The sequence below is a fragment of the Ctenocephalides felis genome, unplaced genomic scaffold (assembly GCF_003426905.1).
Source record: "Ctenocephalides felis isolate EL2017-DRISC unplaced genomic scaffold, ASM342690v1 CF-g0.4_SCAFFOLD_01604, whole genome shotgun sequence".
Lineage (NCBI taxonomy): Eukaryota > Metazoa > Arthropoda > Insecta > Siphonaptera > Pulicidae > Ctenocephalides > Ctenocephalides felis.
In genome coordinates this window covers 46,985,255-46,999,872 of record NW_020537758.1, presented here as the reverse complement: position 1 = coordinate 46,999,872, position 14,618 = coordinate 46,985,255, and the positions used below count along the sequence as shown (strand labels likewise).

General features: G+C 28.7%; 1 protein-coding gene and 1 pseudogene across 1 annotated transcript; one reads left to right on the top strand and one right to left on the bottom strand.

The window, feature by feature from the left end:
* Nucleotides 1-112: 112 nt before the first annotated feature.
* LOC113373870 lies at nucleotides 113-3,646 on the bottom strand (annotated as a pseudogene).
* Nucleotides 3,647-3,893: 247 nt separating this feature from the next.
* Nucleotides 3,894-7,258, top strand: LOC113373239 (peroxiredoxin-6-like). Its single transcript, XM_026613541.1, has 5 exons — nucleotides 3,894-3,983; nucleotides 4,136-4,311; nucleotides 5,606-5,804; nucleotides 6,800-6,872; nucleotides 6,955-7,258. The coding sequence occupies exons 2-5, from the start codon at nucleotides 4,212-4,214 to the stop codon at nucleotides 7,090-7,092; spliced, it is 510 nt and encodes a 169-aa protein (XP_026469326.1). The 5' UTR covers nucleotides 3,894-3,983; nucleotides 4,136-4,211; the 3' UTR covers nucleotides 7,093-7,258.
* The last annotated feature ends 7,360 nt before the right edge of the window (nucleotides 7,259-14,618 follow it).

Genomic DNA, 14,618 nt, shown 5'->3' with positions numbered 1-14,618 from the left:
GTTTGCACGAAGCAAAATTAAATCATATATGCAATTGGAGCAACTATGCTTCAATTTCTAAGGTGGCCTTAGATTGAGGATTATCAGATGCTTAGAACTAATAGGCATTATTTTAACTCAAGTTACAATTTACTTTCAATGTGAAAGCTCTGTGTGCTTTAATAGATTCTGTTAAAACTTTCATTTGATCTTCTAAGCACGAGCGTCTATTGAGCAAAGTTCTGGCCATTTTTACTGACTCCGCTGAACATCCTCTGATATTCTCTGTGCGAGCATCTTCGAAAATCCGTAGCGCTGCAGATTCATAAGTAGCTCCAGGCTTATTGTGTATTCTGAAATAAAAATATTTGCATATGTTGTTATCTCGTTTAGTGATCTAGTTTTGGCTTGCATTGTTCAATATTTGTAGAAGTATACGTTGTACTAATAATTTAGAATAGAATGTCTTTGAAAACTCTGATCGCATTACGATCTTCCTGGATGATTGCCTAATGTTACGTTATTTGCAATAATTTAGGAATTATAGGACTGCTCCTTATTACCTGTAAAATGCCAATTGGAATGCCGACTGTACAAAAGCGTCTGGGCTGAGATTATTTTTTTTAATAAAATCGGTTCCAAACTGCTTGAACTGGCAACCATGAACTTGAATACCTTGTACTGCACAATCTAAATTTGTTTTGGCCGTTGATATTAAAGCTTGAACATCCGATCCGATACTGAATACTATATGACATGCTTTGTCATAATGGCAGCATGGTTTTGCTTTGACGTTTTTCTGAATATATGCTATCACATAATCGCTTATCGTGGCTACAGGGCCTCCTTCACATGGTGCATGTTCGTAAATCATACCATTTTGACCCTCTTCTCCAACTACAAACTATAAATAGAGGTTTTATACTACTGCCATGATGCGTAATAATTTGCAACATTAGTAATATAATTTTAGAAATTTCCTGATGGGTGGACGAATGTGGCTTAAACCCGATATAGTGGAAAATATTTTTTGAATCGCTCATAATGGACATCAAAATTGATTTGAGTTACTTCTAATTGATTTTTACATTACTAAAATAATGCTAACAATATTGTTGTATTACCTGTATGGTTTTATCCATCCATCTATTTCCAGAATTGTATTTGCTTCCACCACCATGCAATAATTGCTTTGCAGCAATTGACCGCTGGTTAAGTGAATCCCCTTTAGGCATGGGTCCATCGATACACATGATGAATAAAAGATGTTTCGATTATTTCAAATACTTTCTTGTTGTGATCCTCTGTCATATATCGAAAAATGTGATCAGCGACAATAACAAAAAAACTATTTTTTATTTGTTATCTATTATTTTAGAAAAAAAAAAAACTATTTCTAGAATTTTGTTTAAATGTTTTTTTTTATTTCTGCTTCGGATATTTTCAAAAACTGAAGACAATACAGAATTATTTTTATATTTTTACAAATCTTTGGTGCATATAATATAAGACTCGCAACGGACTAAAGTTACTTTTTGGAATATATGTATGAAACTTTCAATGCCTTTGTTCAAGTTATCGTGGTTGCTGTACTAGGTTTACCTTTCATGAGTACTTCAAACCCTCTGCCCCAATTATCACGATTGTCTGTAGTTAATATGCCCACGGGATCCCCCGGAGTATCCATTTGCATTATCAAGTTTAATTGGCAGGTGATTTGATCCTCGTTCAACATGTCAATACCACATTTATCGAATACTGGCATCCTAAAGAACTGAAATCAAACACAAATTCCTAATTATATAGCTTCAAGTATTTGTACTTCTGTTGGACTGGTTGAAGTTGTTAATTTTGGCATATGATAAGTTTGATTTACATTTGTTACGTCTTAATTACACTTACGTTGTTTTTATATATAACTACAATATGTTCACTGTCACAATGGAACTGCAGTGAATCCTTTTTACATCCTGGTATTCTGCACGTTCCGAAAACTTTACCATATTGAGACATATCCAGATTGTACTTACCACGTTTTCCTGTGGAAGTTTTCCTCTAAAATTAATATATTTATTAATGGTTAAGTAAAATTTTTAGTAAAATAGTATTATACTTGTCTATTATCTGTTTCATTTCTAGCGCTCCTCGTATCATTCTGGCAATATAATTGATTTTTTCTTCTTTGCATTTGAATTTTACTGATGGGTATACCATACACGGACTCGAATTGATAGGAAGAGCAGCCCTATTTTCCAAATAGGCCGCGTTCAACCACCATTCAGTCAGCCAATTAGTTTTTTCCTCCGCTCTTTTGCAAATTCCAGCCTATTAATATAAATTTGAATTTTTATAATTTTATTAAAACATATTTTATTAGTTCATTCAAACACGATTATTCAAATATTATAATCTAACTGATTTAAGCAATAATTAATTTTGATTTACGATTTTCAAAATTGCTATTATTGTGTTCATGAATGATCATGAAGTAAAAAAAACATTTTAGCAGTTCCATTATTTTTAGTAATTAAGGTTCTTCTTACCTGTAACTTTGCTCCTTCTCCGTTTGGGCATAAAAACTCCTGAGCTATTTTACATGATTGCATGAACTCCTCTTGCGTCAACAGAGGCCTCGAAGAAATCAAAAATAATTTCATCGTTTCTTCTAATACAGGCACTACTTGTTTTAAAAGTTTGGGCTTCTTAGGTTTTTTCTTACATTCATCATTACAACTATCTTTCTTTTTTTCTTTGGGTTTTTCTTTTTTTTCTTCTTTTTTTTCCTCTTTGGGTTTATCATTTTTTGAAAAACTACGGGCTATGCATCTTGTGGAGATTGATGACAATTTTGAATATAGTGCTTTTAATTTTATCTGAGTTGAAATTAGAAATGAAATTAATGTCCATCTAGCTTTAATTTTTATAATAAGTTATGTCATTAAATATTAGTTATTATGTATTATTTATTATTAGGTTGTCAAATATCTCCCTTCCGCCTTTTTGTATGTAACCAAGAGCAAAAAAGCGGGAGATATTTGACAACCTAATATTTTGCATAGTGAACAACCACAAAATGTACAATTTGCTTGTTCTGTGCAAAGGACAAAATTCGACATAAAACATATATTAAGTATTAAGCTTAGATGTGAGAATAAGAATTCAACTAGTTTAAATTGAATAAGATTTAAAACTGCATATAATAAAAGAGGAAGATATGCAATTAACATATGCTATATTGCCTAAAATCCATTAATGGAATTACTTGAAATTTTCAAAAATATCGAAGAGAGTCAGTCAATACTAAGAACATGTAAAAACTATGAATGACTCGATTTTATAAAACTTACATACACCAGGATGTCAAATAAACAAATAAGTTAAGATGACGATTATTTAAAATATATTTAGAGTTGCTATATTTTGCATCGGTTTTTCCAAAAAAATAATATAACTTCTCTGTAAAAATATGTGCTTCGTATCTATTACATTGCCAACTCCAATCTATTATGTAACACAATTTACAATGGAACTTTCGGCTATTAATATTTATTGTTTTTCAATTGACTTGCGATATAATGAAATAATAATTTTTCTGTATCAATAAAACCATTGTCCGTCTAACAATGCGAGTTTATTATTTACATACCATGTCATATGAGGATAACATTTTTATTTGCAACATTGCGCCTGGTTCAATTGTGTTTCAAGTAATAATAACTTCTAGTTGTATTAAATTTTTAAATATTTATAAATTTTAACAAAAATAAATTCCATGTCTGAGAGTATAAAAGGCGATTCATTTGTTCAGTTATGTGACAGTTATTAATTGAAATACACCACATACACCATGTTCGGAAATTTAAAGTGGGTTTGTGCTTATTTGCTAGTTTTTTGATTTTTGTTCGTAGTGAGAGGGATGAAGTTAATTTGGGTTACAAATTCCCAAATTTTAAAGCTAATACGACTGTAGGAGAGATTGATTTTCATGATTGGCTGGGAAATTCGTATGTAATTTGTGGATTAATCCGTTTATGTTTATAAATTATAAATAGATTCTTGTAATGAATGTTTTAACATTTTATAATAATTGTAGTAGTATAATTATAGTTTTAAAGTATATTTGAATTTAATTTTTAATTCACTTTCCTTTTTTCAGATGGGGAATATTATTTTCTCACCCGGCCGATTTTACCCCGGTTTGCACCACCGAATTAGCCAGGGTTGTAAAACTGATGCCAGAATTTGAGAAACGCAATGTCAAGGTAATTGCCTTGTCTTGCGATACAGTAGCTTCTCATCTGGAATGGTCCAAAGATATTTTGAGCTATGCAGGTGAGTAATATGATTTAAAATATAACAAATTGAGTTATTTGAATATTTCTGTTGCGTCTTTCCACGGTGATTAATTAGAGTTGTTTTATTTATTGAATGATCAATAATGATTTTGATCAATATTTTATTTATTATGCAAGCTCAGTATGTTTACAACAATAGTAAAGACAGAAAAATTTATAAATAATGAAAGATAAATTTATTATTATTATTATTAAAGACATATAATATTATATATGCATGCATGCTTACTTTATAAGCTATATGTTGTACACATGTGCTTCATATGATATTCAGCATTCAATATTTTTGGCATTTGGCCAAGCTATTTATTGCCAATTAATGCGTTATAAAATATAATACATATAATTGTTTGTTTTATCTTATATGGTCTACAGTTATTTTTATGCACTCAATAAACATGTTTTACCGATAAAATGTAACACTTGTCTTGTCACCTACTCCTACGTTCAAAACGCCTTAACCTTTTATAGATATCTTGGTCAATGTTTGAACTTAACACAGTAATCTTACACTTACAAGCTTTTTCCGTTATTATTTTTGTCAATAATATTATTTTTTTAAAAATAGTGAATATCCTTACACCAATAAATATTGGATGAAAAACACCTATTTTTTTATTTTCTTAAATATTTCTTTAATTGGAAATGGTTAAGTTTAAGTAGAACTAGTGGGGTGCATGGCATTGTGCCTTGAGGCAAATAGCTGGAACTTCCTGCACCGTAATTAAAAATCTTGACACGAAACCCAAAAAAAATTACACGAAATGTGTACACATTATTAAAATCTCTATTTTTATTGAGGTTCCGTAGCCGCTGGACCTGCCTTTCTAAAAATTTAATCAGTTCATGTTGTCAATGCAAGTAAAATGTTTTTTGAATTATTAAAATCGGACGCTCCGTTCTCTTGAAAACTGAGTTACCGTTTTTGGCACTTTTTGCCTCGTATCTTTGGAACGGCTAGACCTGCCTTCGCTAAAAACTAATCAGTACGTCACCTTATCAATACGAATCGAATGTTTTTTGAATTATTCGAATCGGTTGATTTGTGTTTCCGAAATCGTCGACAAAATTTGTATTCGCACACACACACATACATCTATTTTTTCTAAGGTATGCCAAAATGTTCAAAAACCTTTGAAATGTAAAGATATATAAACATTTTCATTTTCGATTTTTTTGCGATTACTGAACTTACCCTACAAGAAATTAATAATTACTGTAGTTTTCCACATATTTAATGCCCCTTAATTTTTCGATTTTTTTTCGGCTAGGCGAAATGACCAAGACATTCCCATACCCAATCATCGATGATAGTTCCCGCGAATTAGCAGTAAAACTTCGTATGATTGACCCGGACGAGAAGGATAAGGATGGAATGCCGATGACCGCCAGAGCTGTTTTCATCGTGGATCCCAACAAGAAGTTGAGACTATCTATTCTTTATCCGGCAACTACTGGCAGAAATTTTGAGTGAGTAACAAAAAAAAATTGTTAAAAATTTAACTAATATATATCTATTTTATATATGATTATATTATACTATTTGGGTCCTGAGGCATTTGTCAGTGACTCTTTGAATTATTTACTGCCAAATTTAGAACTTCAAGAATTATTGCATATATTTCTATTTAAACTAATAATGATTTTTTTTAACAACTTTTCCAAATTGTTCGTCATAAACAAAATCATAATATAAATCTTTAATTTATATTATTTATATCTTTAATTTATATTCATCATCTGACTTGATGATTCTGCATGTAGAATATGCGTGGTGCAATGCGTGGATGTCTTATCGAATTTCTGACTATAAAAAGTTATCAAACCATTGTATAATAATAAGTAGCATGAGGAGTTATAACAGCGATAAAAAAGTTATCAAATATGATAAATTTGTTGTTACTAAATTTAGAAACGTAGTTTGTATCAAAAGGAATATGTGGAAAAGATTGATGCATATTGGTATAGTAATTCCTTTTGATCTACGAATAATTAAAAATAAGGATGATAAATGTATAAATAGATCAAGATATTAAATTGTAGCTTGAGATGTGATACAAAAAGTACAAGCCAAATTTTGAAAACTTTCAAATGAATTATATATAGTTATATAAAAATATTATTAGTAGTAAGTATAGTCAGATATGTTTTATATATATTCTTAAATTTTATAATAAGTTTAATATAAAATTGTCTTTATAAAAATTTAAATAAGAGACGTAATCCTTTATTTAACTAAATTAAAATAAAAATTACTATTACTGTTTGATAATAATACCATGATATAGCCAGGCTTATAAGAAAATAGACCAATGAATTACAGTAATCATTGGATATTAGAACGAATCAATAACATTATGACTTTTTTTATTGTTTCCACATCAATCAGAACTCTTTTAATTATGATTTATAATCAAATGCATGAAAATTTAAGTTATGTAATATAATTCTTTTTATTCCATTAGTGAAATTTTACGTGTGATAGATTCTTTGCAATTGACTGACCAAAATTTAGTCGCCACACCGGCAGATTGGAAGGTAATTATTTCTTTTTGACTAATAATTAAATATTAAGTAAACAGTTTATTTCTAATTATTTAATATATCTTTTTATTAAAAGGCTGGTCAGGAATGTATGATCCTACCCACCGTCAAACAAGAGGATATCCCAAGTCTGTTTCCTAAAGGCATGTCTATGTACAACGTGCCTTCCGGAAAGAAATACATGCGTTTGACTCCCGATCCCAAAAATAATTAAAAAATACTTTTCTTCTTTATTGCCTCATTTGGTTCTGTTTTTTGTTTCATCAATACTATGAAGTAGTTTGTTATACATATAAAATTATTATAATATTAAGATAATTCTTTGCATATTTTAAGAGCATTGTTTGGTATAATATGAATTTTGCTCATTGCAAAAATAAGAAGGCTAATTTTGTAGTTTTTTGTAGTTCGTTCATTGTTAATATATGAAATATTTTTCTATATTTATAAAACTTTAAATATAATATCATATGTAGATTTGATGCATTTTTTTCTTATTCTTAGATATTTCAGTTTGATTATTATCAAGCGAAATATAATTCATTGAAGGATATTGCTAAAGATTGCTTGATTTATTTATATATTTATTTTTATTAACTTCCAGTAGGGTAAGTTATAGTAATCGCAAAAAAAATCGGAAATGAAAATTTTTATATATTTTTACGTTTCAAAGGTTTCTGAACATTTTGGAATTCCCTAAAAAAATGGATGTATGCCTGTGTGTGCGGATATAAATTTTCGTCGACGATTTTGGGAACACCAATCAACCGATTTGAATAATTCAGAAAACATTCGATTCGTATTGATAAGAAGACGTGCTGAGTAGTTTTTGGCGAAGGCAGGTGTAGCCGTTCCGTAGATACGGGACAAAAAGTGCAAAAATGCTAACTCAGTTTTTAAGAGAACGGAGCGTCCGATTTTAATAATTTAAAAAACATTTTATTTACGTATTGACAAGATGAAGAACTGATTAAATTTTTGGGAAGGCAGGTCCAGTGGTTATTGACTGTCAATAAAAATAAGTTAAAAAAATGTCATTTGGCGGTCAAAAATGTTTATTGGACATATGCACATCAAATTATCAGATATTTCATATAGATTTTAATAATGTGTACACATCTTGCGTAAATTTTTTTGGGTTCCGTACCAAGATTTTTAATTTTAAAATTGACGTATATGGTACAAACAAATGTCCTCGACATTTTCGACAGTATGGAATAAACGATTTGAATAATTTAAAAAACATTCGATTCGTATTGATAATGAGACGTGCTGATTAGTTTTTGGCGATGGCGGGTCTAGCCGTTCCGAAGATACGTGGAAAAAAGTGCCAAAAACGGTATATCAGTTTTTAAGAGAACGGAGCGTCCGATTTTAATAATTCAAAAAACATTTTACTTGTATTGAAAAGATGAAGAATTGATTAAAGTGGGATGGCAGGTCCAGCGGTTATGGACTCTCAATAAAATTAAGTTTAAAAAATGTCATTTGGCGGCCAAAAATGTTTATTGGACATATGTACATCAAATTATCAGATATTTTATAAAAATTTTAATAATGTGTACACATTTTGTGTAATTTTTTTGGGTTCCGTACCAAGATGGTACGGGAAGTTCCAGCAATTTGCCTTAAGGCTTGATGCTATGCACCCCACTGGTTTTAAAGTGAAGTTTGATTATTATCAAGCAAAATATAATTCATTGAAGGATATGCTAAAGATTGCTTGATTATTTATATAATAATTTTTATTTTGACGTAATTGAAAAATAAGTTCAATAATTATTTAGAATGCAAAATCGCTGAAAAATTTTTGCAAACATTTTATTAGTCTATTATAAACCTTGAGCAAATTCCGGAAAGAAACTGCGCAAGATACTATCCACACATCGATGCGTCTCTTTTGTCAAAACACATTGCATAACTGTTTTTTTTTTCATTGAAATTTGTTTTATAACTCGTATCCCCTCTCGTGGTATAGAATAGTGCAAGGATGAACAAAACACCATCGTTCTTCAACTTCAAGACTTTACCAGTTGCGTTTTGAAGTGGAAGGCCGAATGGTCATGGACACAGACATGGATACTTGGAAGGACGCGCGCCAAGTATTCTATTGTTAAGTGCAAGAAGTAGCGCGCCAATAATGTGTCTAGGATAAAATTATAACAGTGAAGTTTTATGAATATTTTAATAACGGTGAAATTTATAAATATACAATAGGTACAACATGTAACTAATTTGAAAAAAATTCGAATAATTTCAATCGAGTAATTACAGTTGTTTATAATAAAATTAATAAAAAATACAAATAGATTTTTTTGACATTTATAATTGAATTGGTTTTACTATTACATTTGAATTAATTATGTGAGATTAAAATAAAATGAAAATAGAATTAAAAAGTGTGCTGTTGATCAATCGACACATTGAAATTATAAAAGTTTAGTGACTTGAAAAATTTACCATCTAATTTTATTAAAATAAATCGAATTAACCATTTTTATAGATACATACAAAAATTTAAATTGTGCTTTTTGATACATATTTTAACATATGATAGAACAATATAATACGAATTAATATATGTTTGTCATCCATATACTCTATAATTACAACAAATATAAATTGAGTGTATAGTGATTTATATTCTTTTTATCATGTTTATGAGATAGTTGGCAAATAAAATAATAATAAATACATTTATTAAAATAAAAATCTGCTCTTCCAGATCACGATCAGTTGTTCACGATCATTTAATTTACTTTAATCAATCTTATATGTAAAATATATAAATTTGACTTAAATTGATATTAATTAAAATTAAATAATTTGAATTAATATTTTTTTTTAAATTGATATAAACGTTGTGATAAAAAATACAGTGTTAAATCAAAGTGTATTTAGTGTAAATTTTTATACTAAAAATACTATTATCAAATACTAAAAGAAATAATTTTCTTCCAACAATATTTATGAAAGAGTTTGAAGTGATTTCAAGAACTGTATTAAAAAACAATTTAATTTAATTAATCTAATATATAAAATACAAGAATTTGATTTAAATAAATATTAATAAAAATTGCTTAATTTTAATTATTAATATATTTTAATTGATATAAACAATATAATAATAAATACAGTGTTATATCAAAGTTTATACTATTACCAAACACTACAAGTAATAATTTTTTTCCAATAATATTTATAAAAGTGTATAGTGCTTTCAAGAACTGCCTTAAACAGAAGTAACTTTAATTTATTAATTACATGCATGTAATCAGGTAATTGATTTGGTGTTTAATTAATCATTTCCTCGTTGAATGATCTTAACGGACGATGTAATTAACGGTTAGTCATATATGTAAAACATTTCACTCGTGTAATATTTTTAGGATTCTGGTCTCTATTTTTTGTAGTCATTTTGTTCGTAATTAATTAGTGTAGGTTTAATAAAATAAAGCAGACAAAACCTTGAAATAATATTGTTAATTCTTTTATATTGTGCTATTTTTTTATAAGTGATATTTTCACATGCAAAATTTCATTAGTCGTGTGCAATATTATTATTTTGTTTTTATTGAGAAGGTAGTCATAAAGAAGTATTGCCTTGAAATCGAATTAGCCCCGCTTTGATTTGAAATATGTATATATTTCACTTCTCGTAAGCCTCTAATATTTTAGGGCTACCAACTTAATTAACTTCCCGTAGGGTAAGTTATAGTCATCGCATAAAAATCGAAAATGAAAATTTGTATATATCTTTACATTTCAAAGGTTTCTGAACATTTTGGCATACCTTACTTAGAAAAAATGGATGTACATGTGTGTGTGTGTGTGGATACAAATTTTCATCGACGGTTTCGGGAACACCGATCAACCGATTTGAATAATTTAAAAAACATTCGATTCGTATTGATAAGGACACGTGCTGATTAGTTTTTGGCGAAGGCAGGTCTAGCCGTATCGAAGGTACGGGGCAAAAAGTGCCAAAAATGGTAACTCAGTTTTTAAGAGAACGGAGCGTCTGATTTTAATAATTCAAAAAACATTTTACTTGTATTAAAAAGATAAAGAACTGATTAAATTTTTGGGAAGGCAGGACCAGCAGTTATGGACTCTCAATAAAAATAAGTTAAAAAAATGTCATTTGGCGGTCAAAAATGTTTATTGGACTTATGCACATCAAATTATCAGATATTTTATAGAGATTTTCATAATTTGTACACATTTAGTGTATTTTTTGGGTTCCGTGCCAAGATTTTTAATTACGGTGGGGAAGTTTCAGCAATTTGCCTTAAGACACGATACCATGTACCCCACTAGTTAATTTCTTTATATTGCTGCTATTTATAATAATAATTGAAATTTTCATACATACAGTAATTTCATTATAATTGTGCTTTTATCAAAAAGGTAATCATAAAGCAGTATTGGCTTGAAATCGAATAACCCCGCTTTGATTTGAAATATGTATATATTACACTTCTCATAAGCCTATAATATTTTAGGGCTCGTTTTGACTATCAACTCTATTTAAGTTCAACTTCAATCTGCGAAGATTCATCAAATTCCCAACCGTAACATGCAGTAAGACCTATGACATTAGATTTTTGTAATTAAATGTTTAGTAGGTATATGAAAAAAAAGCATTTAAAATTGCGGTCGCTTAAAATTCACTTCCGAAGTGTGGTATCATTATTTCACTGATTTTTTCGACACCACATTTAAACAAAAATGTCAGTAATTTTTCACTTGAAAACTGATCGTCTGTACCTGCGCTCAAGTAACACATGTTTGCAACATGTGCTGTATTTATGTTCGCACGTACGGATATTGTTCATTTCAACAACCGGGCACAAGAATAACAAAAATTTGAAATATTTCAAATGAAATGTTATTCGATTGTAGAGTCAAAGGAATTTCGAAACAATTTGACTTTTTGCGGAGAGCTAGCAAATAATATTTGGGGTATTGAAATATTTTGCAACAATATTATAACAGACTAAATCATATATCATGACAAACTAATTTTTTTATTCAACATTTTATTTTATTCAATACACGCAATGTTCATACATTAAAGTTCAGATTTTTTTAAAAATAATCTGAGCGTTAATTGTTTATCGTCATTATAATCATTTATTGACTTCCCGAAAGAGAAGTTTGTTTTCATCAAAAAATCCGATTCGCTAATTTTATGTTTTCTCGACGTTTCAGGCCATTCTGAATCGAATGAGACCAAATTTCGAAAAACTATGTGTGTGTATATGTGAACAGATTTTTTGCCTTAAATCGATGTTTTCTCAAAAATGCCTGCAAGAATTCAGAAATGCCATTTGATGTATCTCGATGAGGATGATCGTTTCTCAGTTTTGTGTGACGATCGGTCGAGTCGTTTCTTTGTAATTTGGAAAAAAGTGTTAAACTTTTCGTCCACATTTAAGCTCATACTACCGAATCAATTTTAAAAAATTAAAATCTGTTCGAATCATAATAATTGGGAATGATGCTGATTAGTTTTAAGTGAAAATCTACTGAGCCTTTTTCTTGTTGAAAAAAAATTTTGCCGATTTTTATGGAACTTTTTTGGCGATATATATCATGGTCTTATAGAACTTAATTTTAAAAATTCGTCAAAGTTTGAGAAAATGAGTAGTTTTTTTGACGTTTGTTAAAATCAAAATTCATATAAAAATTATACATTTTTGAAAATTTGCTTTTAGAAAATACTCCGAGTTAACGTGTTCGTTTATTTTCAATTATGTGTACTAAATCTCGGAATACACTCATAAATTAATTTATTTTTCAACGATTAAGTGGATTATTTACACATATCGGGAAGTTCATGTAACTTGCCTCAAGGCAAAGTACCAATACCAACTAGTTTAAATTTGTGTTTTTTATGAACTCAGTACAATAACAAATGCAAAGCCAAAGGTCTAATCAATTTAATTTATATTGTTAATAACAAAGATGATATTACCTTTTAAATATTTTTTTATTTACCTATTAGATCGGCAAAATTCAATTCAAAACACATTGAAACAATTATTCATGAAGATCAAAAGAAATAAATCTAAGAACTGTCTTCGGTGATATGGCTTAAAGTGACGATAGTACAAAAAAGACATAATAGATTTTAACTCATTAGTAGACATCAAATAGGTCGTTAGGGATTTTTTAATTCTTTTATTATGAATTTTGATATAACAACTTTGGTGCTGTTAAGGTATTCAGTCAGCCTGTTTTTATATTTTTGGCTTATGCCTAAGGCACCTCATTTATGATGAAGATGATAATATGTAACTAGATTTAACTTTTATAATTGCCGAATAACCAAGTCTTAAGAAATTGAAATTTTTTCTTCATTAAATAATGAGATATTGGAAAAACTACTATATATGTATAATTATAAATGTGTGTGTATATATTTAATTTACGATTGTGTCTTCTGTTGGAGATTTATACATTATTGCATAGCGGAACTTGCATGTTTCCTACTTCTGTGTTAAATTTATTGCTGATGATTATTTACTGTGTAAAAATCTTAAGCAACTGTGATAATAGTCTAATCACAAATCAATAGTCTAGTTTATCATTGAGATTTCTATGCCAAGATATTTATTATATTCTTAATAGGCATCTTGATAAAAATAAACTAACGGTTTCTCACAACATAATAGGTGTATTTCTTCAGGAAGATTTAATAGTTAAAACATTCATTAGGGAAAAATATTAAATTAGCAGAAAACAAGTTGGTCACAAAAAATATGTGTGAAAAATGTTTGAACGATATATAAATCATGAATAGGAAGATGGATACAGATACAATTTTAACTATGGGTCATTATAACCTCAAAAATTATATAATTCTGGTTTTAACTCTTTCCACTCGGATGCCGTCGCTTCGGCGGTCAAATAAAAATAAATCTCGCAATTCGCGTAATTGATCTTCTCACATTCTATGTTTTTTTACACATATTTTTTCCTGTAATGAATTATCAGATGTATTTATTTACCTATACGATTTAAATGTTTCAGTACCTATTATATATCATTAACAACATAATAATTATTGCTCTTTGCAATGAGCATTAATCAATATTTCTGCTAATTAATAACAGTACTTTCAAATAAGACAAAAGACATATTTATTTCATTGAAGTTGGCATTCACCGATAACTCTTTGTACACTTTGTGCACTTTGTGTATTTATCTTAGTACTTAAAGGTAAATTTCAACCTGAACTTGAACATATAAATATTTGCTTATTGTTGTACTGTTTCCTTAACGGTGAATTAGTTTGACGCTAATTTGGTTCATTTAAAAGAAAGCTTATTGTCTTTAAAAATATGTGGTGATCTAGATATAAAATTCGAGGTACCCAAATGTCTGAGAATAAATCTAGAATAATCGATGATGTCCGTCTGTTTAAATCGATGATGTCTTTTATTTTTGGATAATTTGAATAAAATTAATATTTGAAAATAGATTCAGATTTTTATTAAATTGATTATTGATTAACTATACCTTTCTGAATACTAAGAAAATAAATGAGCTGAATACAGTTGTTAAGATTGTTTTATAATTTAATGCTTTTATTTTAACACTACTGTTAGAAATAATTAAGAATGAAAATTTATTATTATGCCTCTATGTTGAATATTACAAAATTTGAATATTTTGCGTTTGTCTAGTGTATTTTTTTTAAAATATAGCCTTCACAAGTGCGCATGATCTTTT